This window comes from Balaenoptera physalus (assembly GCF_965194825.1).
Source record: "Balaenoptera physalus genome assembly, chromosome: 1".
NCBI lineage: Eukaryota > Metazoa > Chordata > Mammalia > Artiodactyla > Balaenopteridae > Balaenoptera > Balaenoptera physalus.
This window is the reverse complement of record NC_138882.1, coordinates 140,865,710-140,890,474: the sequence shown is the minus strand read 5'-3', so window position 1 is coordinate 140,890,474 and position 24,765 is coordinate 140,865,710. Positions and strand designations below refer to the sequence as shown.

Here is a 24,765-nt window from a genome sequence, read left to right as displayed (position 1 = left end):
AAAAACCTGCCTTAGCATTGCTTTATTCGATGTACAGACTGTGAAGCTTCCTGGGATTTAGGGTCAGAAGATGGGAGTCTGCGTTTGAACTCAACTCAGTTAGGCAAGCCCCTCAGAACCCATGCATCTGGGCATATATACCCATAAGATGGGCATAACTGCAATGGTGGCCACCTCTCATAGAGACTGTGTAAACTGTTGTGTCTTTTTATTTTTAAGACTACATGGTAGGGGTTCCTGAGCCGTACTTGCGGAGCATGTGGGATTCCAAGTTATGGGTGGTTTCTCCTCTCAACGGCCCCTTTCTTTTTCATTCGTCTTTCAGTGGTGAAAAATGGTAAGAAGTGATTCATGTCTCCCCATGTCTATGGGGACCATGAGGACCTCATGACTTTTTTAAAGTGGTTTGAGAAAGAGACAAACAAAAGTAGTTAATAACAATGTTATTCCTGGAAGAAAACGTTCCAGCCTGCTCTGACTTGTTTTGGAATTTGCACAGTCCTGAGAGGGCTGACAGTTCTGTAACAGGGTTTCTTTTAGACTCTAAAGTTTAGAGAGACTGGGGGTGGGAGGAGGGCACTAGGGAAAGGAGCAATTAAGTTCAAGTTTCAAAATTGGTGAAGTGAAGCAATTTCCCATTCCTGCCAATGCAAAAACTCTCCAGGTTTATTTTTTTCCCATGTAAGTCAGAAACCTGTTCTTTTCCTTCTGGGTGTCTGGAGCCCAGTTATTTGAGAGCCCCAGCTCCTGTGGAGACCATTTCTTCATGCCCTCTTCCTTCCCTGACAACCTCTGGTTTGGGTTTACATCACTGGGTGGTAGAATACAGGCCTCAATTTATTACCACTATTCTTTCACAAAACTTTCAGGGAAAGGATGACCACATGCATCATATAGCCAGAGAATCATGAGTGGATTAATTAGCGGAACTTTTCTAGACATTTGTTAAACCTTTGGTGTGGAGATCCTTCCTGATTGTTCTTGTTGGGTAGAAGGAAAGAACAACATAGGGAGTTAGAGATGGCTTTGTTTTTTAAGGACATCTTTGGCAAAATCGGTCAAAAAAATAACTTGATTCTTATTAAATGGCATAAAATGGGTGAGCAGAGAACAGTGGAGCAGGGTTCGGACAGACGCAGATCTCCTTGCATTCAAGGAATGGGATGCTGTTTCCCTGTCTACCTTCTCATCTCTACAGATCAAAGATACCCCAAAGTTGGAGTCCTTGAGTGCAGCCCATGTGACATCTGGACAGCACTTCTTGCTGACATTTCTTTATTTCTTTGCTGGCAAGAGGACCCCCCTCCAAACCTTTAATAAGTTCTTATTGAAAAGATACATTGGGTGGAGGTCCAGGGAAACTGAAAAGATTGGTAAGTTAACATGAAATCAGTACAACTTCTCACTTTTCTAATTCTAATGCAAAACACAAATAAACCATGTTCATCAGCATGGTAGTAACTCTCGCTGGCATGTCTGAATTGTGCTATTTACCTTTTATTACCCAAACTTTGTGAAGCCAGTAGGTTCCCCTTGATTGGAGCCATCACAGCAAATCTGCAATGACCCTTCCTGCCTTTCTTGGGGAAGCCTCATGATCGTGTGTTTTGTGTGGTAACAGTGTGAACACATTTTCACACAGTGCCATTGTGAAATCATTTTGACCTGATGCTGAATTTGGAGGAACTGAATTGTGGAGGAACTGAATTTTGACCTGATGCTGTCCAGTTTAATAGATTCTTTGAGTCTTGGAGGTTTTCTCTTCTTCCTTTTTTTTCCCTTTATACCTTTATTCTCCTTTTCATCATCATTTAAAACCGATTTCCTTTCTGTTTAAAAGTAAAGCAGATTTTACTGTCCCTTATAATACTAGGATGAGTATACAAACGTATAAAAAGACTGTTTGATTTCTTGTAGTGGGGGTCGGCAAACACTGACTACCCCATGCTCTGTGACCTTATAATTACCAACTCCTTACAGAAATCAAAATGGGTTTGCTAAGACCCCTTCTTAATGAGGGTCCGACAGTGAGCCCTGTTTCTCAGTTGTCACCTTGTATTGCTAATTGGCCCAGTACTGTTGGAACCTCAGTGTCTCTGCTCATGCTAGTGCTGACTTATCACATCTGTTCTGTATGTTAATGTATGTTGCATGATGCAGAAGGAATTCTGGAAAGGAGAGGGGGCTGAGTTTCTGAAAGATTATCTCCATTTATAATGTGAGCTGCACTACTTCAGAATTCTACATTACTTAATAAGCCAGGTATTTAAAATCCAATCTCTTACATGGTCTAATTATGTAGATAGGTATTATTATCTCAATGTCCTAATATGAGTTAAGTTTTGAAGATCGTTGTTTTTGGTGTTTTTTTTTTTCTTTCCTGTTTCTGAAGGGAGGTCCAGCTAATTTACTGCAAATGAAATAAGAAGTATTTTGGAGGAATAGGATGACATTTAGCATTCTGGTTTGAAATCCCTCTGACTGTTAAATATTTAATGTGCTGCAAAGCATCCTTAAAAATTAAATATGAATGAGTTTTAGAAAACCTTGCAGTGGTATAAAAAATTGAGATTCCCCCTCACCCCCATTTCAAGTTGAGTGTCTGCCTAGGGAATCTTAATTATTTTTAATGAAGATGACATTATATATTTGATCAGCATGGGGATGTCCTAAATCATGAAGTTAATATAAATAGAATCCTTCTGAATAACACCACAGCAGAGATTTACTTTGAAATAAATTATTAGTTTTGTCTCTGGAGGTTAATCACTCTACCCCTTTTTTATTTTTTGTTAAAAGTTAATAAAGTCAAATGACCAGAGGAGAATTCCTTTTGTTGGAAAAAAAGGTTTTTTTCCCTAGGTTTATTGCTTTGTTAAAACGAGTGCTTTACTTTGGTGGGCTCAACGAGATTTAGTGTATGTACTATAAACATTTTTGTGGAATCTCTGAAAAGAAGCATGATTATTACTACTATTATTAGTATTCAAGAATAACTTTCTTGACATTGATATTTGTAATCACATATAATTTTTTTCCTTTTAAAAAATATTCTAATAATTGATGGTATTCCCCTAATTTAATGGCAAGGGAATTAAATAGGAGACTCTTGGATTTATTTTACAATGCTGACATCTGACATTAAAAAAAAATCATACCTATATTTTCTCACCATGCCTTCCTGCCTTTCATTGGGCAATATTGTATTCTAGTTGCATGCTGTCCTAAGTATCAGTTATGCATGGGGAAAGGGGGATTTCAATTCATGAGTCTATAGTCTTAGTGCTTACTTATATAAAAGAGTATGTTACATGTGCTTCCAAAAAATGTTTTTAATTAAATTCCATGAATTTTTCTTGAGAAACCCCTTTTCTAAAAGAAATTGCCTAATGTTTGTACCCTATCTGTTTGAAAAGGATGGGATAACTTTCAGGAACTATGCTTTTAATTTTTTCTGCCTTTACAGTGATTGTAGAGAATATTGCTTCTCTTTTTTTTTTCATTTTGTCTAGGTAAAACTAACACTAAAAATGAAACCTATCATTGCTGGTCCTGTAATTACCCAGCTTTCAAATTTCTTTGGCATTTAAAAAAATATTTATTTAGTTACTTATTTGGCTGTGCCAGGTCTTAGTTGTGGCACGTGGGATCTTCGTTGCCACGTGTGGGATCTTTATTTGCGACACGCGAGATCTAGTTCCCTGATCAGGGATCGAACCCGGGCCCCCTGCATTGGGAGCGCAGAGTCTTAATCACTGGACCACCAGGGAAGTCCCTTCTTTAGCATTTTTAATGCATCTCTCAATACTCCATAGCCAAGCAGCAACTGAGAGCTCAAAAATGCCCCTTGTATCCACTTTCCTTCTTTCAGTTCTAGAACCAACTTACTCTAGCCCTCCATCTCTCTCTCTCCTTCCCTGCCCCCTTTTTGGTGTATTACATTAGCAACAACAAAAGTTATCATTTATTGACTACTTACTATGTGCTGGCTATTGTGTTAGTGAGGTAAATGAATTATGAATACATACTAATACAATTAATAAAATCTAATTAATAACAATAGTCCTATGAAGTAGGAAATCAGGGGGCAGAGGGGAGACTTAGGGGTTAGGTAATGTGCCCTGGGCTACTCTGCTAGTAATTGGCAGAGCTGGGATATGAATCCACAACAGCTCTTGACCCTAGTGTGCATGTTCGACACGACATTATGATCTAATTTGCTAATAATGGGCTATACTCTTATTGCCAGATTATTCTACTTCAGGCCCAGATCTGATCAATTCATTCCCCTGACCTATAACATTACTTTAAAGGTTCCTTATTACTTCCAAGCCTTCACAGCCTTGCTTTTAGGTTCTCCATGATTTTGCCCAAACCTGCTTTCTCGTCCTTGTCGTTATTTACGATTGATAAGGATTGATCGGCTAGAATAAAAACAAAAAGGAAAAGAGATGCCTTTCAGAATAACATCGATATGGTTTGTTGTCTCCTGAAGTGGCACAATGCCTGGCAATAAAAGAGTCAGGTGTCCTTTGTGGTCAGGATCTGATAGCACAGAACTCTTCCTTGCAAACTTAAAATTGTGTTCAGCATTTTGCCCTGTAGTTTAATTGGAAGAACACTGGTGCTTCGGTGCTGATTCCTGTCACCGAGCGATTTAGCATTCTCCAGGGCCATTTGACTTTTCCCAATCTTGCCTGCACAATGAATCTCCACATTCCTTCCTAGAGGTTTAAGACAAGCAACTTTTAAATGATAGGTGAAAACTTAGCTTTAAGAAATGACTTTTGAGATGAAAATCAAAGTCATTGACAAGATCTTTGAAATCCCTGTGTATACATCTTGGGGGGGGAAAGTTAATTAGAGAAGATGCCTAAATACTGCTGCCTAAATACTGGCAGTTTCTCTGGGGCATATTAGAAGGTAGCATTATACCATGCAGTCAACAACAACATGCCTACTATGTGCTGGGAATTCAAAGATGAATGAGAATCCATCCTTGTCTTCTAGAAACTCACAAGATATCAGGGGTGGGGTGTAGCTATGTAAACAAATAATTGCAGTGTGTTTTGTTAAGTGTTAGAATAGTGGGATATCCCCATTGCATAGAGATCAGGAAAGACTTTCCATGGAGGTGAAAAATTAAGGGAAGCCTTAGTGAGGAATTTATTGAGAAAATTAGTGGTAAAGTGCATTCTAGGCGGGGGAAGCCACCCCTCTGAATGATTCCCTGTGTTATGAATTCCAAGTGGGGTATGTTTCTCATGGTGTGTGTACAACTTATGCCCCTCTCATGAATTCATTAACTGAGTGGTTCTAGGTACTGGGACAGTGGGGAAAAAACAAAGTCCCTGTGCACATGTAACATGCATACCAACAGGGGAAGACAGACAGCAAAGAGTAAAACATAGGACATGTGAGATGTGACAAGAGCTACTGGGGTCGCTATTTTGTGTAAAATAGTATTTGAGCAGAACTCCAGAGGCAGGAGGGAGCAAGTCCATCCAAAGGCAATGTTTTTCAAAAAGGGGGAGCAGGAAGTGCAAAGGCCCTGTGGCTGGAAATTGCTCAACAGGTCTAAGTAGCAACCTGGAGGCCAGTGTGTCTGGAGCAGACTGAGACTGGGGAGAGGGTAGGAGAGAAGTCAAAGGGTGAACAGGATGTAGGTAGGGGCTTTGGAACCAGGAAAAGGACTTGAGCTTTTACTCTGAAATGATTGGGAAGCTATTAGAGAGTTTGGGCCTGGAAGTGTCAAGAGCCTTGGCCCTAGAGTCAGACACATCTGAGTTCAAATCTCGCTCTGCCACTTTTACTAGCTCTGTCTGATTCCTCATCTTAAAAAATGAGGCTTATTATTCTTACCCTGAAAGGTTGCAATGAGGAAGAGGAGAAAAGTGGCGGTGGTGGTATTAATAGTAGAAGAGGTAGATAACAGAGAATTTGTGTCTGTTTATCAGTATGTTAAGAGGCAGGGTGTGAATGAGAGATGAATGTGGCAGGGTGAGGGCAGTTATATGAGTATGAGAGGTGGCATTCTGAACAGAGCTCCAAAATCAGGCCTTGCAGACACTGGGCTGTGGTTGCTGTAGATGAGGAATAATGCAAATACCCAGATAGCTTTGGATCGACCATGTGTATTAACAGCAGCTGGGCCTTCCAGAGCTTCAGAGCTGTCCAACTCAACTCCAGTTTTGAAGCAGTGTATTAATAAATGAAGAAATGCCAAACAGTTACCAATGCTGTTATATTTTAAATATATCTGTTTAACAAATTAACTCTTATGCAGTGTAATTGTGCCATTTCTGAGCTAATTTCCGTTATTTATTTTTAAAGCATGAATTTAGAGAATATTGTGCACGTGTGATGTGTTCTGTTAATGGGATACAAGTTCAAAGTTGTATGATCAATACCTTTTTCTTTTCATTCTGTCACTTTCTCTCTGTGACTGTGTATAAAGTCTCATTAGGAGAAGATCAAACATACAGGTTTGGGGCTTTTGATGAATATGAACCCCAGGCCAAAAAACCAACCAGCCAACCTTCCCACTATCTCCCCTGCTCTGCACATTAGGCCTTAATATTCCCTGTGGAATGCTGAGAACAAGGGTCCAGGTAACTTTGTGTTGTGTTTGGTTCAGGTGTGCCTTCCTCACGCTGGCTGCTATCGACAGCTTCTGCACACCTGCTTACACCTCCCTGTTCTCCTTTGCACTGTCAGCTCTTGAAGGATGGGGCTGTCTTAGCATCACTTCGTCCAGAGCCAGCCCATAGTCTGTGCTCAGTGACAGAAAACTGAGCTGGGCCACGTTGGGAAGGTGAGCCCTTCCAGAACGTTCAGCTGGAAAAGGTTGGACAAAGGAAGCTCACCAGCGGTTGTAGCAGTTTGAGGAACCAAGAAATCTTGATCCCAGATTTGAGCCATGGCCTCCAGGGAAGCCTAGAGTTGTGGGAAAGTAACCCCACCCTGTGTGGATTGGTTGTGTGGCTCTGAAGGAAGCTGCCTTTTCATTCATTAGTTAGTTCCTTGTTTGGTAAAACAGGTATTCTAACAACGCACGCCTCCCAGGGTGGTGGTAAGGCAGAGACACTGCAGATCCAAGTGCTCCTTCCTTCTTTTCTTCCTCCTGTCTTCCCAGGAAGCCTCACGCAAAGATTAGTTCATCTGTAATTCTGAATTCGGTGGCTGCAAGTGGAGAGCAGCTGTCAGTGACTGAAGATTTGGAATATTCCCCTTTTTTTCCCTCTAAGTGGTCAGCGGGAGTATTTCTCTTTCCTTCTCCCTCCCTCTTTTTCCTTCTTTTTTCTTTTCCTTTTTTTTTTTTTTTTTAAGATATTTCTTTTAACCAGACCGTACTTTATAGTCTATGGAAACGTGGATTTATACAGAAATTCAACATAGGGAGACTATTACTGATATTTCAAGGAGATTCACAGAAGTGTTTTGATTTGAAAGGTGCATTACTGTAGGGCTTTTCAAACAGTGATTAATGGGCTACCTCCATCACAACTACCTTGATGATTCTCGCACATATTGGCCTCCCCTGGGCTTGTGGACCCATTATCTATTGGAGGTGGGGGGCCCAGGAATCTGCATTTCATTACAAGCAAACAGGATTTGTTTTGTATCTCTATAAAGTCTAATAACCACTGTCTTAGTGATGGAAATCCAATTTGTATAACTGTTATTGAGCACCTAGTATGTGTTCTTCATCATATTCATCACATAGATAGTAACTTAAGTCCTCACAGCTATGACCATAGGAAGGTATGGTTTACATTACATAAAGTCACCCATTGAAAGGGCATAAGTCAATGGCTTTTAGTATATTTCCAGAGTTGTGCAATCATCACCATAATCTTAAAACATTTTCATCAGCCCCCAAAGAAACCTTATTCCCATTAGCAGTCACTGCTCAAGGGTGGATATTATTACACCCATTTTTAGAGGCGGGAAAATGGAGGCTTTGGACATTTAAGCAACATGCCTCCAACCCCGACAGTAAGTAGTGGAGCTGAGGACCATGGTCTGACTTCCTTGCTTCTAGAACCTGTGCTCTTTCGACTATACCATGCCCCTTTCCAGGAACTCAAGACATATATTTGCTTGGTGGGGAGAATAATTTGAGGTTCTGGCTTTTTCCTTGTTCAGTAGTTTTAGATAATATATTTTCCCTTCCCATTCTGGCTTTGTAGGGTAAATAAATAGGTTTTAGGGATAAACAACAAGGTCCTTCTGTATAGCACAGGGCACTATATTCAATATCCTGTGATAAAGCATAATGGAAAAGAATATGAGAAAGACTGTGTATATACGTATAACTGAATCACTTCGCTATACAGCAGAAATTAACACAACACTGTAAATCAACTATGTATACATTGTAAATCAACTATACATTGTACATCAATAAAATAAATTTTAAAAAATAGGTTTTAGTTTTTAGTTCATTATGCAGCACAGTTACATAAGAAATCAGCATGACTGAAAGCCAGGAGAAACCAGCATTTGGTCCTGTCCCTGATTGTGACCTATCATATACGGTCTTTGAGACTTACTTTCCTCTTCTGTCAAATGAGGAAGTAGTACCAAATCTTTTATTGATTCATTAAGCATTTATTGGACATTTAATGGTGATTACACTGGATGCTGGATGTTCGGAGAAAATGATGACAATTTTAATACCAGCTATGCTTAACTGGGCAAAAACAATATGTCAGTCACTCTCCTAGCTTGTCATTCCATTTAGTTCTAACTGCAGGCCTAGTAGGTAGTGGTGATCGCTCTGTTCTGTCTCTACGGCGTTGGAGGTACGTTGCTTAAATTCCCATGAGGAAACTTAGGCTCAGAAGGTTTAAATAATTTGTGCTGATCACACAGCTGAGATGGCTGAGGTCTGGTTGATTCCAAAGCCTGGACCTCAGTCCTCACACTCCTCTCCAGGAGAGCAGGAGTTGTTATTGCCTTCTGTGAGGTCACTACTCATGTTTCTAAACCAATACTTACTTGCAACACAATGTGAAAGTAAATAATTCAGTGAAGGTGCTAAAGGAGGTTTAATCTTCTGGCCTCTTTTTGAGTAGGTCTGGGGAGGTGTCTAGACGAGCCTCTGGGTTCTGTTAGAGGCATAGCTGATTATTGCATTTCTCCCTCTCCTGTAGCCCCTATTTGCTTAATACCTGCAGGTCGGATTTTTAGGACTACTTCCGTCCCCTGGTACCTGCAGGAACCCTGTTTGCTGAGCAATACTAGGCCGGGAGGGACCAGCATCTCTGTGATGTATTTCCCAACTTGCATTTACCCCTCTGGCCCCCTTGGCATATGTTGACAGAGCCGCAGACTCTAGTAAACTAGAGATTTGGCCTGTGCTCAGACAAGTGTTCCCCACCAAGTATCATCAGTAATCAAAGGGAAAGTCACTTTCTCAAGGACCCAGCTTGCATGTGGGTTTCTAAAGAAACCTGAAGAAGGCAGTTCGTTGAGCCTGGGAGCCAAGCTTGTCAAGGCACCGGGAGCTAATGTGAAAGCCATTTCCTGAAAATAGAGAGTCTTTAATAAGTCTTGTCACTATGGAAGGCTTCGGAAGTGCTGATTTGGAGGAGCTCCTGACGTTGGGATGAGGACACAGGAAATCTCAAATGACTTTTTATTCCTGGGAATAGTTGTTCATTTTGAAGGATTTTTCAGAGTTACTATTTACTGAGCTCTTACTGTATGTAAGGAATAAGTGCTATACAAGCACTGAACCTCACAAAAAAACCTATAAGCTCGCTATTATTGTCGCCTCTATTTTACAAATTAGGGACTGGTGCACATCTAACCTCTCCACAGCCACTCAGCTGGTAATAGAGGATTTGTTTTGTTTTGTTTTTTTAAACTCCCTTTCACGTTCCTATTTTTTTTTTAACCCTCAAAACTTGCAGAAATAATTTTAACCAGCATTTATTCATTAAAATTATACTGTGAATCTGAGCCCAGAGAGCCAGTCATTGTTCGTTGAGATGTGAGTTAATGATTATTGCTGAGAATCATGGCATGTCGTGCTGGAGCCGTTACAGCAGGGTTGTTACCATGGTATTCGATACGCATGACAGGCACCCTGGCTGTGAGAGCCTGAAAGACGATACAGTGAGGAGGACCTGGGAGACATTTGTGTAATCATATTAGCATCACATTTATTCCAGAAAGGCTAACTGCTCGGTTTCACGTCTTAATGTCCACATTTAAGCTCACCACTCTCAAGATTGGTTTTCTCTATTTAAATTTTCATCTTAAACTATTCATCCCTTCAATACTTGGCCTCGCCTCCTGCAACAAGTTTTAGAGATATGTTTATAACATTTTTCTTAACAATTTAAGTCAAATTTCACCAGCAAATATAATTTTCTTGAAGCATCCATTTCATGCGGCAGAAAGACCTAGCATTAGTAGCTTCTCAAAAGTCTAGCAATCGATACTTCAGTAAGATTCTAGCACAATAGTAGAGTGGAAATTTTAGGATCACCAAGGTTTATATAATCTAACCCGGTTTTCCACTTTATAGGTAAGGGAAACTAGACCTAGGGAGGCTTACTGCCTTCGTCAGGCATATAGCTGATTTATACAGAGCTAGTTTATACAGAGTTGCAATTTGACATTATTGGCTTTTGTGATAAATTTTGATTTATAGTTTCTGCACTTAATGAATCATCACTTTAAATAAAAGAGTAAACCAGAATTGAACTTATAAAAATTCTATTTGGATATGGCATAAATGAACATTTCATTTGAAAACCATCCAACACAGACTCCCAGTAGCATATTTTGAAATGTCGAGAACCAGTCTTCGGGACTTCCCTGGTCGTCCAGTGGTTAAGACTCCGTGCTCCCAGTGCAGGGGGCCCGGGTTCCATCCCTGGTCAGGGAACTAGAGCACACATGCCTCAACAAAGATCCCACGTGCCACCACTAACATCCGGCGCAGCCAAATGAATAAAATAAATATTAAAAAAAATAGAAAACTAGTCTTCAACTCAGAATGCAACATTGCAACTGTGCTTTAAACCCGAACAGTTGTTTTTCATTAAGCTATTTTTATATAAATTATTTTTGTGAACAAGTATTTCTCCATCTCATTCCATAATATTGCTCTGTGCAAGTGCTATAGGGGTCGTAAAATTGAATAAAACAGCCCCTCAGAGGATTTTATAATTTTACAAAGGAGATATGACAAATGGGAAACTTTCATTTAAGGTCAAGTGTCATTTGAAGGATCAAAGACGATCCAGTTCATTTGGTTCCTAAAGTTGTCACAGATCCTTGGGATGGTAACTGGATTCTAAATGGACTAGATTTTTTTTCTTTGTGAGAAGGCTTAGGAACAGTTGAGGGAAGTGGGTGCATGGCTCTGAGCATGTGGAATATAAACATTCTTAAAGAAAGCACCTATTTCATCATGTCACTCCCCAGCTAAAAATCCTTCTAACAGCTCTTTATTTCTTGGCAAATACACATTTATTCATTTACTCATTCAAAAAAATGTTTACTCAGTGCCTACCATATGTGTAAAATCCAACTCCTCTTCCTGGCTTGAAAAACCTCCACAGGCTAGCACCATCATTCCTATTCCATTGAGTTCAGTTTTATTTCCAAAAGCTTCCCTTATGCAACTGACTTTGTACCATGATCACTGACTGCGGAGTCTGTCTCTAGATTGTGGGCTTTGCTATGAAAGAAGCAATCTCCTTATCTTTGAACACCCCATTTCCAAGTATACAGGCCAGTGCTTAGTAAGTCCTTTTTAAGGGTTTTCTTGAGGCCAAAGAATCTAGAATGTAGGGTCCACGTGGGCAGGGATTTTGTTACGCTCTTTTTTGTATCTTTAGTGTCTAGAACAGTGCCTGGCCCCAAATATTGAATACTTAGTGCATTGTGTTTAGTACTATGTGACAAACCCTCTCTGTGAATGCTCTGAAATGCTCTCACTTAAGCGCTTTCTCTTTTTTTTCCTATTTAAATCTGACCTCAAATTCAAGCCCAAGCCCATCTCTTCAGAGTCCTGCTCCCCAGCCCCCCACGAACTCTGGCAGCACATTGGGTCTGTGCCAAACATCCTGAGTTCATCCGGAGCCTGCATCGCACTGTTCCCTGTTCATCCTTACTTCTTAATCTTTCATTTCTTCTCCCTACTAGAGAATGAGCTCCTTAAGAATATGGAGCCATATTTTACATGGTTTCTGACTCTATCAGAAAGGACGTGATTGATTAACTTGAGTTATTAATTAAACATTGTCATTTAGGTCTGGAAGGTTAAGCATTTCAGGGTTTCCAGTTCCCTTTGTCCTTAATGGATGGATTCCCGAGGACCTGAGCATTTGTGTGGGTTTGTGCACACACAGAACACTGAATATTGAAGGCTTATATACTTGAAGTGCCTTCCTCCAAGAATAAATGCATGGCCATTTAACTACCCCGCCTTTTAATTTTTTTTTCTTCAAGGTGAAATTTAAAAAGCCTTAATGGAGATCTGGGGTGTAGGGAGTGAGGAAATTAAGAGTTAGGAGAGTGGAAGTAGGGGAGTGGAAATCTGGCCCCATCTGCAAAGCGTTTGGGCAAGTCAGCTTTCCATTTCTGAGAGGTTTCCATGTGCATTGTCATGAATATTATAGTCAAGTTACATTGGCTAAAAGGCTGAGTCTTTCCAACATGTGGAACTGATTTACTTGCCTTTTCCCCTCTTACCCCCTTTGAAAGCCTAAACACAACAACAACAACAAAAATTCAGTAACCCTTCAGAAGCTTTATTGCATTTAGGGAAGTGTTTCCATCTTGTTATGCCTGTCTTTGTTCTCTCGGTCCCTATTTACTCACTGGCTCTCCTGGTTTAAATGCTACAACAGGAAATCAAGGGATCAAGACTAGAAACTTTGCTTGCTGAGATTATTGCTTTAGATTTTCCCTGCTAAATCAAACTGCAGGCTGTTCCTTTTTCCCTGTAATTTCTTTTGAGGGATAGAGAGGGCCAAAACTGGCAACCCTTTGTAAAGGTGACCCTTGTCACCGATTTGTGACTCTCCCACAAGCTTTCTTGCTTGCTATTCAGAGCTCATGTTGGTTTGAAGGGTAAGTTAAATACCATCAGACTAAGGAATTCATAATTTGAGTTCTTTTGCAAACTTGAAGTATCCAAGGGGCTGTGTGTGTATATACTTAGAGCCTGAAGAGGACAGGGAAGGAAAAACAGAGGTGAGGGGGGAAGACTCTATTAATAGATTGTTGAGAAAAGGAGAAGTTTTTTTTTTTTTTTTTATCTTAAAGAGAAAGGATACTTTGTTCCCTTTTTTGCTAGCTGGTTGAGTAATCAACCAAACTGAAGGTCTGTATGACTTAATGCCTAGATTAATGGATACACACACTCTTATTTATGCTTACTCTGTACCATGCAATGTGCTGAGGAATCATGGCATGGACCAGTTGTCAAAGAATTTACAACAAAGTTAGAAACTAGAAATCCAGAAGAGTGGAAGGAAATAAACTGTAAACTGGTTTTTACTGAGTGGTCAGACAGTAGATTTTTTTTCCCTCTTCTTCCTTTACATATTTTCAAATTTTCTACAGTGAACATATTATTTTAACTGTAGTATAGACTGTCTTTGCTGCAGAAGTTCAGAGAAGGGAGAGGTTACCTTTGGGAGGTTGTTAAGGATGAGGTCGGACTTGAGTTGGTAAATATTGATACAGGTATTTTTGGCCCCCCATACCTCCAACTATCATAGAATAGCTATCATTAAGAGGATATTCTGAAGACTCAACACAGCCAAAAATAAATAAATAAATAAATAATAAAATTAAAAAAAAAAAAGAATGGGTTGCACCTTAAAAAAAAAAAAAAAAAGAGGATATTCTTACGAGATGAACAATAATGGAATAGAATAATAATAGAATAACCATCAAGACTGTTCGAATAACTATCATAATGGTATGTGAAATACATTCATAATGTTTTTAGTGCAGTCTACATAAATTTATCTTCACATTTATGAGGTTAAGATATGTGAAGTACGTAGTGCTAGACAGATAGTAAGCACTATACAAGCAATAGTTATTATCATTTGTTATATATAGCAACCGTAAAACAAAATAAGGAAGTCTGTTGGGGCAGGACATGTGTGCCCAGGGTACCATTTGCACAAGGTCATCTATTGTGTACTGATTCGTTTTGTTTTAAATTCCCAATCTAGGCCTCTTCCTCTACCATGATTTTCAGTACCTAAGCATTTCCCTTTGTCATGAAACTGGAATAACCCTGTTTCTTGCAAGTCACTGTGGTATTCAAGATCAAATATTTATAGTGAGGATCAAGCATGAGCCCCTCCATTTACTTTTTCCTCTGTAAGCTCTCAAGGTGGTGATCTAGTACAAACGGTTCTCTGTAGAGTTTATTGTAACTGAATGTATGTCTTTTTTTCCCCTAGCGTGTCAACTCTTTGAAACATGTTTGTCATTACGCATCATAAAGGAAATTCATGCTCCATCTTGAGATTGGGGGGTGGGGAGGAAAGAATATATGTTCTGGATTCGTTATTCATAGGCAAGCCCTGTTACTATTTTGGTCACTTTCTAGATTTTACCTAAGTTTTCTCTATTAAGATGATGATTACACAGAGGATGATACATAAACTTTGGAGTAAAGCAAATTTTGCACCCAGAGTTGGCCACTTAATTACAATGTTCTACATTTGGGCAAACCAAACTTCTAAGACCTCAGTTTTCTCACCTGTAAAATGATGACATAGTAGCTAACTACTATGAAGCGTTGTTATGAGTATTAAGTGAGGTAATGTGTTGCAAAGCACCCAAATCCATTCTGTGCCCTTGTTAATACACACGGTAACACTGTTATGTACAATGTACCCCCCTTACACACATATAATTAGAACAATATTTGTGTATTAAAATGCTCATTTTAAAATATGAACAATAACAAAAATCATTGTAAACATTTTTATTAACTGCACAGTATATTTTTGATTGGATGAAGTATAATTAATCGGTCCCCTATTGGACGGTTAGGTTATTATTATTATTTTTTTTTAGTGGTAACATTTTCAATACTCTTGGTAAACTATTTTCTTGAACTACCTGTATCCAGATGAACAAATTTAGAGATTTTTTTTTTAATGATGGAGATGTATGGCACCAGGTTTGTGATCTCAGAATGCAGATGATGAAGCCTCCTTAGAGAATGTCATTTTTCTGGACCTTCCATATGTTCAACAGTGTGAGGTTAAATAGTCTGGTAAAAATCGGACAATGTCTACTCTGGGCAGAGAGATCCCTTTATAACCTAGTAAAAGCTTATTCATGGGGTATGCTTAGGGGAGAATAGAGTTATGCATATGTTTTCTTCCCTGAAACACTTAAATTAAGTTGCCATTAATTCCCTGTCCAGTGATTGTTGGAGTTTGTTTTAATGACAGCACGGTTAATGTTGGTCAACATCTTGAGATAACAGTGGTGATCTATATTTTCCTCCCCTTTGGCCACAATTCCTAGAACGGTAGGAAGACATCCAGAGAGGAATGAAGCTGTTAGTGAACTGTCAGCCAAATTGGCTTGTGACAGAGACCTGTAAACGTCAAGAGAATAAGCTTTTGAATAAAAATTCAGTCCTGCATTTTCTTAGCAAAGATCAGGGAGGGAGTCCAACAGAATCTTATTAGGCATTTATTTCTCCTCTGTGGTTTTGTGCTATACCATTCATTTAAACATCTAGTTAAAATTTGGCAGAGCTGTTGGAGGAGTGAAGGTGGAGCCAACTGTCAGGATTGACCATCTTATTAAACACTCATGTAATTGTTCCTGTTCCAGTTAAGTGGAATTCTCTTGCCATCTGTTAAGCAGGCTCAATTAATAGAGAGATTTGGGAGGGAAAGGTGGTGGGTAGGGAGGTTGGGTCAATGGAGTGAGGACTTGGGGACAGGGGAGTTGCAGCCCTTAAGAGGTGAGGGAAAGTAGCTCCCCCTCCACCTATACACACACACATGCGCGCGCGCGCACACACACACACACACACACAGAGCAGGATGTCTTTTTTTCTTTTCTTGCGGGAGAGGTAAGGGAACTGTATTCAAGTGTAATGTGGCTCTTTAATTTCCTTTTTTGGGGAGGAGGGGGAAGGCAGCGCTTAGGGAATAAAAGAACAGAATATGCAAAGAGGAGATTTGATTAAATTGTGTTATATAAGTTTAGAGCATCCAGGTTGGATGAGACTCAGATAAAGACAACTCTTTTCTTGCTGGAAATTCAGGTTAGTACAGTACCATTGATGGGAAGCTGAAGAACTAAGTCATGTTATATACTTAGAGTTTGAGGGAGTAATTTATATGTAGCCTCAGGGAAGGCTCAGGAGACCTTATCTGTACATTGCTAGGTGACTCTCCAGTATTGGTACAGTCTAATTTCATCTGGTTGCAGGTTGGAGTGTAGAATTTTTTTTTAAGTATTTATAATAGCCCAGTTAATAGATTATTGTCCTTTTTAAAACTGTATAAATGATTTTTAAAATATACAAAAACATTTGTCTAGGGTATATTTTAAAGAGACTGCCTAGAATGTGTGTTTAAAGTAGATTTACTGAAGGATAGCATACATATAGCACAGTGCACAGTCGTAAATGTACAGCTGGATGAGTTCTCACAAAAGTGAACACATCCCTGTAACCAGCACCTAGATCAAGAGACAGAACATTTCAGCATCCCGAAAGTAGGCTTCGTGCCCTATTCAGTTGACTCTCCCACAAAATGTAACCACTATCTTGGCTTGTAATAGGCTAGGTTAGTTTTGCCTGTTTTTGAACTTGATATAAATGGAATTAACATTCTTTGTGTCCTGGTGTCTGGCTTCTTTCACTCAGTAATATGTTTAGAAGAGTCATCATGTTGATGCATGTTGCAATTGTGTGTTCATTTTCATCTCACCCGAATATTCGACTGTGTGAATTCACACAGTTTGTCTATTCTGTTGCTGATAGGCATTTGGATAATTTCCAGTTTGGGGCTATTATGAGTAGTGCTGCTATGAACATTCTTAAGATTTCTTTTGATAAACACGAACACATTTCTGCTAGGTATATACCAGGATGAGAACTGCTGGGTCATAGAATATGCATATAATTAACTTTAGAAGATACCGCCAGTTTTCCAAGGTATGTGTTTTAATGAGGGAAAGGTCAGTTTTGTCTTTAGATCAGAGTACTTAGTTGCCTTGAGCTTAAGAATTAAGGCATCTTGTTGTTCTTGTATTCTTTTGATTATGGAAATTAAAATGACTGACAAAGAGGAGTCAGTGAACTATTTCTCCTTAAAATGACTTGTAAAAACCCCTCACCTATTTTAATGATGTTTTCACTATACAACAAAGTGTATTTTTACTTCTAGTATTTGACAAGAATGAGAAGAGTAATGGGCAAGAACAAGCAATATGTTTGCCTTTACTTCCAGGGATTTGTACACCGAGGAGATTGACTTCAAACTCCCTCCAGATTGTGCTCCAATTAAGAGTTCAAATGTCTGGAATTCCTTTGGTCCTCGAGGGAATTTGAGTAAGGGAAAGTGACAACTTGGAAATAGAATGTGGAATGCCCACCCCACCCACCTATATCCTAACCCTGTTACTGTGAGTAAAGCATCAGAGAAGACAAACAATCTGACCTTTTGGGATTGCTCTTCATGTCATGTTTTAAGAAAACTTTTTTCCATTTCCACTTTTCAAGTCCTCTAACAACCAAGAAACTCTTGCAGTCATGAAAATGTCAGCTAGGTGTATCATTTGGAATTCCTGGCTCTCAAATTAAAAATAAAATGCCCAGAAAACTCTGTATTCTATTCCTTTCACAGTTTTATGTAGCAATAGAAAGTAATAAAAGATAAAATCTTTGTCTACTAATTATGCCTGACATTGGTCATATGTATATAAAGTTATACCAGCACATTGTATCTTGCTTAAAATAAAATTGATAGAAAAAGACCCCAATCTTCACTTTTTTTCTGCATGCTGATATTAGGATTTCTAGATTATCCTGAATGAAAAGGTGATGTGAATAAATTTAATAGTTTTGCTAGAAGCAATGCCTGTTTTTAACTCACGACCTAGGTTTAGACCTCAACACTTGAATTTTTTACCTGTGATGCGTTTTCTAGCTTCTGAGCTGTAGTTTTTAATCTGTAAAATTGGTTTCAGACCGCTGTCTCCCACATCGGGTTGTTGTAGGGATCAAATGAGATCATCTATGTGAAATTGTAAACTATGAAAGTACTAAGCCTAATAAGCCTTTGAGAACTGGGCTTAGCAGGCCCTGCATTTTAAGAAAGATTATTACTGTCCATTAATCTAGAGCATAATGGAATATCACTCTATACCTTGAGATCTTGGGCACACAACTAAGCCTGAACTTTTAACCTTGCACCAGACATGGCTGGCTGACCTGTTTAGTTGTGAGTTACTTGTCTAAGTTCTACTGGCCTTTCACTAACACCCTTCCCCGCTGGGGGGAGAGGGGCAAAAAGTTGTTTGCTTGGTGATAGCTCCAAACTATTATTCTAGCAGGCCACCTTTCATTTCTGGGGTGGTAAGAGGGTTGTATAAAATATATAAGTAGTCTGTAAGATCACTACTGCTCATATCTGTAACTTCTTTCTTTTAAAATTTTCTATTACCCACCTAATTTTTATTAGGTGTTGAGAATATAGAAACACTTATAAGCCATAAAAGGCTCTAGTAAAAGTGTTGGCCATCATGATTGATAGTAATTGTTAAGAAAATGAATGAGTAAAACAGGGGCTGGACACGGCCTGGCCAACACTTCCTGGCTTATATTCCTTATTACTACTGAGGAATTCACCTTTCTTTTAACAGCAAAGAAGAGGGAAGGATCTGAGCTTCCTCATTAGGTGTGGCCCTTGGTAGTTGTTTTGAGCGAAGGGGGTCTGGTTTGCTTCCCAGAACATGGGTTACTCCATCAGTCACCTCTTGGGGGAACACCTCCCAGTATAGGACAGATAATGTATCAACTGAAATATCGCTGCCAGAAATGAAATAAGAAATTGACCACACTCATCAAGATATGGAGACACTACATGAATTATGTTAGTTTTTAATAAACGTGCACTCCTGGTACTGAGCAGGTTGTGAAAATCAAATTATATAAAAATAGAGAATATGGTGTGGGAGTATAGGTGGCAGTGACATTGACACAGCCTCTAAAAGCATTGTTGTCTAGTTAACTACGGTGTTCACCAGAAAACTGGGGCTGGAGGTCTGTGGATTTATAATTCCTTCTCCAAAATGATGTCTGTTTTAGGATTCAGAATCCTGATGCACCTTGATGATGAAACACCCCCAGTGAAATCTAAAGCAGAACCCTATAATCAGATGCATTAGTACATCTGCATCAAAAAGAATAAATACTCACACTAAGTGGTTTAATAAAGACTATAAATACACATCAGTTCAAGTTAGGATTAACTGCCAATAAGTTCAGGTCGTGTCATATTTTGCTAGCAAATGTGTTATGCAAAACTTTTGATTTTCAGAGCTTTTTGAATTTCAGAATTACACATAAGGGATTGTTGATCTGCATTATGTTTGGGTGTTAGCTCCTAACAGGAGTGTTTTTCATATATGTCAAGCTACCAGGTAGCAAATGCTTATGAGACAATAGGGTTAGTAGCACCATAACCGGAGTCGCACTGCCTGGGTTCAAATTCCAGCCTTGCCAAGTGACTTTGGGTAAATTACCTAATTTCCCAGGGTCTTTGTTTTTCATCTTTGGAGCTGCAGGAATTTTGTTATTACATAAGATATGCATATGAGATACAATGTGAATTGCATTAGGCACTCAATAAAATATGCTTCTGTTTCCTCATATATCCTTATATAATGGGGATAATAATAGTGCCTGTCACAAAGGTGTTTTATGAGACTGAAATAGGTATATAGGTGTAACATGCCTTAGAATAGTGTCTGCCCCGCAGTAAACATTTAATAACTAGTCGCCAGTATTATTATCACCATTACTAAAAATCTGTACCTTTCCTATCAGCAAGTCATTTTCAGGAAAGAAAACGACAGTAAGCATCTGTTGACTGAATGAGTGGTGCATTGAAAAATTATGATAATTTGTAATTAGAATTTTCCAGACTGTAATTCCGTCCCATTCCATCTCCATCCTTCCCAAGTGTGTTTGCTTCCCTTCCCCCAGCGGCATCCCCCCACCCCGCCCCTCCCCCAGCCCCAGCGCCTTGATTTTCCTTCATTCGCACAGCACTTGATGAACTTGGCGCTTGTCTTCCTCATCACCACCATGCAGGTGTGTTAGGCTGTCTGGGAAGCTGTCCCAGATGCTGACAAACCCTTGTGAGTAGGATACAAAGGAACACGGGAAATTTTGGCTGACATCTCCAGGTCTGACTCCTTACTCAACTGGAGAGTTCCAGAGGTATCTTTACAGTTTTAGGATAAATGAGGCTGCTCTTCCTTTTTTTTTTTCCCCCAGTCCCTAACAGATACGTTTCTTGGGTTCTCATTTTTTTTTTTTTTTTTCGGTTTGTTACAGGGTAATCTCTTGTGATTGGTCAGTAATGGTGGGGTTTGGTAAAGTCATAAGTCTGCAAGATGTTGTAAATGCAGGCAATGTCTGCAGGAATGGGTACCAGCGAGGCAGAGACCAGCGGGAAGAATGTGTGTGCTTGTGTGCCGCAGTTTGGACTGATGTCTTGGCACGGCCGTCTTATTTCCTGGCATGTAAGGACTGGATTCTCTCTTAAGGCCACACATATTTGGCAAGCCCTATTATTTTACTCTTTCGAGGGGCTGCTTGGGTAATGAAGGTGATAGACAATATTGGGTAGGTACCGGTTGGACAGGGACATGAGGGAATATGGAAAGAATCTTTTTTAAAGGGCTTGATTACATTAGACTGTAGTGTCTGTAAACAATTACAGCATTCAGGGAGTGCAGGATTTAAATGAGAAACACAACTTTGTCAGATTATACCAGTCGGATAAAATGGCATGGGCTCCGGAAATCTATAATTAAATGTATTTTTGAAAATGAAAAATATAGCGTAACATCTGGTTTATTTCACTATAGAAGTGCATGGGTATTGCTTACATAAGTGTGATTGACTTTGGCTGATATTTGGATTTCTCTGTGTAAAGTAACTATTTTAATTAAATTTTTCTGCTTGATTCTATTTGTGCTGTAAACAGCTTATTCACATACACATTCATATAGAAAATGGCTGCCTTATTTAGAAAATCTAATGTTTGTTCATTTTCTTTTCCTTGCAGCGGATATTCAACTCCTTTGTTTACACTGAGAAAATCTCGAATGGAGAAAGTGAAGTACAGCAGGTAAGAGGTGATTTAGCACTTGACATTCTCTGTCTTTGTCTTGCTTTTGGATGTGACTTTATTACTCTTTCCAATCTCCACGTGAGGCTGTCTGTTGTTTTCTGTGTATGATTTCATATACATCTTAAGCAAAATGGTGACAACCTCCCACTTCATGTTCTTATAAGCAGTTGAAATAATGGTTATATAGATGGCTTTCTGCTATTCATGTTATACTTTGAAAATATTTAGTGCCTTGTTATTGTTTTGGAAATTCCTAAACTACTCAAATTTTAAAATATTAGAAATTATTTCATCTGCTATAGGAAAAAGTGTCCATGCTTTGGAATCAGACAAACCCCAGGTCAAATTCTGGTTTTCCTACTTACTTCATGACTCCCAGGAAGCAATTTAGCCTTTTGAGCTACAGTTTCTTACTCTTAAATCAGAGGGACATAATATCTGCATGATGGGGTTGTGAGAATTAAATGAAGTAATGTCAAGTTAACTGAGACTAAGTGAAATGCTTTAGGTGGAAGGCCTGACGTAGAAGCAGCTCAGTGGATGTTGGCTTCTTTTGTTCTTTTATTTTTCTTTCCTCTTCTTGTATTCTTCCATTGCTGCTTTTCTCTCATCTTCTCAATGCTCTGTGAGGTCAAAAAGTTCTGAGGCCAGATTCTATTCACTTTATTTATAGCTGGCTTCTAATGGACTGCTTCCTAAATTAAAACATAGTGTTGGTGAACTTGGTCATAAATAATTGATCTGTGCTTGAAAAGAAGGGTGGTAAAGAGGATTCTGGGTTTTAATTTCAGTTAATCCACCAACTTCATTACACCATGTGACCACCAACTGGTAATTTGAAGCTAGGTTGGAAACTTAAGTAAAAAACAGGACCAAGCTAAAAACCGGAGTGTAGCAGAGTGCTTCCACAGAATAAAAAGATAACTGTAGGAAAATACATAATAATTTAAACTCTCTGGGGCCTTTATCTTATTCATGGAAAACAGCTTGACTTGATCTGAACTTCAGAAGTGCTATGCAAGAGGACAAAGTTTTGAAAGTATCACTAAAGCGAAGTTATTTATAGGATATTTATTTATAATAGATTACTGTAATTTGATCTTGAAGTTCAGCGTCTCTTATTTATAGACATTAGAGATCTTTATTGGTTTCTGCAGGTTAAATTTAGAGGTCATAAGCCATTAAGCATGTACCCTTTTTCTTAGCTTTAGATATTTTAAAAACTAATGACCTGAATTGTAGTGAATGTGGTTTGCTATATCAAATCCTACCTTCATAATTCCTGTCTTATTTTTATTCCAGCACACTGGAAAGTGCTTTAGGGTCATGAAATTTAAAAGGGTTTTTATAGGGGAAGGTTTCTACACAAAGCATGTTCAAGGAAACTTTTTGGGAGACCAAAGGCCATTTGATAACATTTTAAAGAAACTGATCCAGGGATATCAGTTTTACTGCTTTTCTTGAGTAACAGATACAAGTTCTTCCTTCACTGGTTTTTAAACATGAAAGTTGTTTTGTTTTCTTGGAGTGATGTTCTTGCTTTTTTCTTTTTATCTAGCTGTGAACAAGTTGGGAAGCCTTCCATAATAATTTTTAAAAATTATTAGCAGCTGATTTAGCACACATAGAACACTGGTGATTTCAGTATATTATCACATTGATTTTTTCCATATAACCCTGAAGGAAAGATACTATCCTTATTACAGATGAGGTAGGTGAAACTCCAAAAGATAGCATAAGTTAGCTATAGTCTCATGACTAATACATAAAAGAGCTAGTTTTCAAAGTAAGTTTACACTAAGTTATATTATCTGTATTTTTATTTTAACAGAGTTTATTTTTAAAATCTATATTTTCATACAAAACAGCAGTCTCTGCTAAACTGTCTTTGGCTGAATAAGTCAGATGAAGGAGAGTCACCACATCGTCAGTTCTGCCTTCTCTCTTTGATTATCAAAAAGTTCTCTCTTATATTGACTAGGAATGTACTTTTTAACTTTTCTCTAATTTCTCCAGCCTCTTTAGAAGAACCCTGGACAAACTAGAGCTTATGCCTCTTTTGCATCCAGTATTTGGAGATAATTATCATATCATTATCATTTAGCCTAAAATTTAAAATACCCAGATCGTGGATAATTTCTTCTTCTATGACAAGATTTCCAGGCCCTTTCAGTCCTCTGGTCACTCTAACAACAACAATAATAATAAAAGCTTATATTTACATACTTACCGAGTATTTGCTCTCCCTTCAATATTGTGATACTCTTGTGGCTTGAATTGGACTAGAGTTATTCCCATTCTAAAGTGACAAAACAGAGAACTCACATCTTCTTGACTTGATTAATAACTACCCAGGAACTCTGGGCCCTGTGATCCTGGACAGTACCCAGGATGAAATCTTTAGGGAAATGCTTACCTCTTAGGTTTCCTGTTCTAGCCCCCATCACAGTCATTCACACTTTCATATATATTATCTCCTTGAAACTTCAGAATAACTCTGTAAGGTAGGTGGAGTTACTATTACTAACCAAGTTCAGAAAGGTCAAGGAACCTAGATAATTAGTAATTGAGCTGACTTTTTAAAAATTGTGAAATATATCAAACATGTAAAGAGTATATAAAACATATACGAGTAGAATAAAGAAATACTATATTAAAATGAACATCTCAACCTACCACCCATATAAAGAAATAAAGCATTACCGGTACTTCAGAAAGCCCCCGTGTGACCTTCCCAGGTGGTACCTCCCTTCCTCTCCCAGAGATAAGTCTATCCTGATTTTTTTTGTTAGCCATTCCTTTGCTTGTGTGTGTCTGTGTGTGTATGTGTGTTTGAGATATATATATATCTGCAAATTCATTATTTGACTGTTTTTGTTCTTTATATACATCTTAAGTGTATTATTCACGTATCTTGCTATTTTACTGAGCATTATATTCCTTAAAATCACCTATGTTGATATCTGTAACTAAGGTGCCTTTATTTCCAATTCTGTGGTATTCCATTAAATGCAGTTTATGTATCTATTTTTCTGTTGGTGATGTTTGGGTTGTTTCTAGTGTCGTAATTTTTGTTGCTGTTGTTCATATCTCCTGGTGCAGAGTTCAGGTGGAATAATTCTTTGAATTGCAGGAACATTATTATCCCTCACCTCTGCCAATTAAATGCTAGTGTGTGTGTATCTATACATGTTCCAAGTGCCCTAGGTGAGGAGACGGACTGTTTAGCTCAGGTGGAGAATCCCTTCTCTAGAGTAGAATTGCTGGGTACCGGAGTGTTCAATGTGACTGGATAATGGAAAACTGCTTCCACAGTTGTTGCCATGGGTTACCTTCCTACAGACGGAGTACTGGAAATGTGCTGCTCTGTACC

General features: G+C 38.7%; 1 protein-coding gene and 1 long non-coding RNA gene across 5 annotated transcripts in view; one reads left to right on the top strand and one right to left on the bottom strand.

The window, feature by feature from the left end:
• The window catches only part of CACHD1 (cache domain containing 1), a 234,350-nt gene that overhangs the window by 61,435 nt on the left and 148,150 nt on the right, over positions 1-24,765 (top strand). For all 4 annotated transcript variants that reach the window (XR_014261476.1, XM_082453325.1, XM_082453324.1 and 1 more), the window contains one exon: positions 21,327-21,389. Coding sequence is in view for 3 of the 4 variants with exons in the window: in XM_082453325.1 (XP_082309451.1) it covers positions 21,327-21,389 (63 nt within the window). In the remaining variant the exon portion in view is untranslated. The remainder of the gene's footprint in view (positions 1-21,326; positions 21,390-24,765) is intronic.
• LOC309657130 overlaps positions 1-24,765 on the bottom strand; it is a 260,854-nt gene that overhangs the window by 225,391 nt on the left and 10,698 nt on the right. The gene's annotated exons all lie outside the window — the stretch shown is intronic.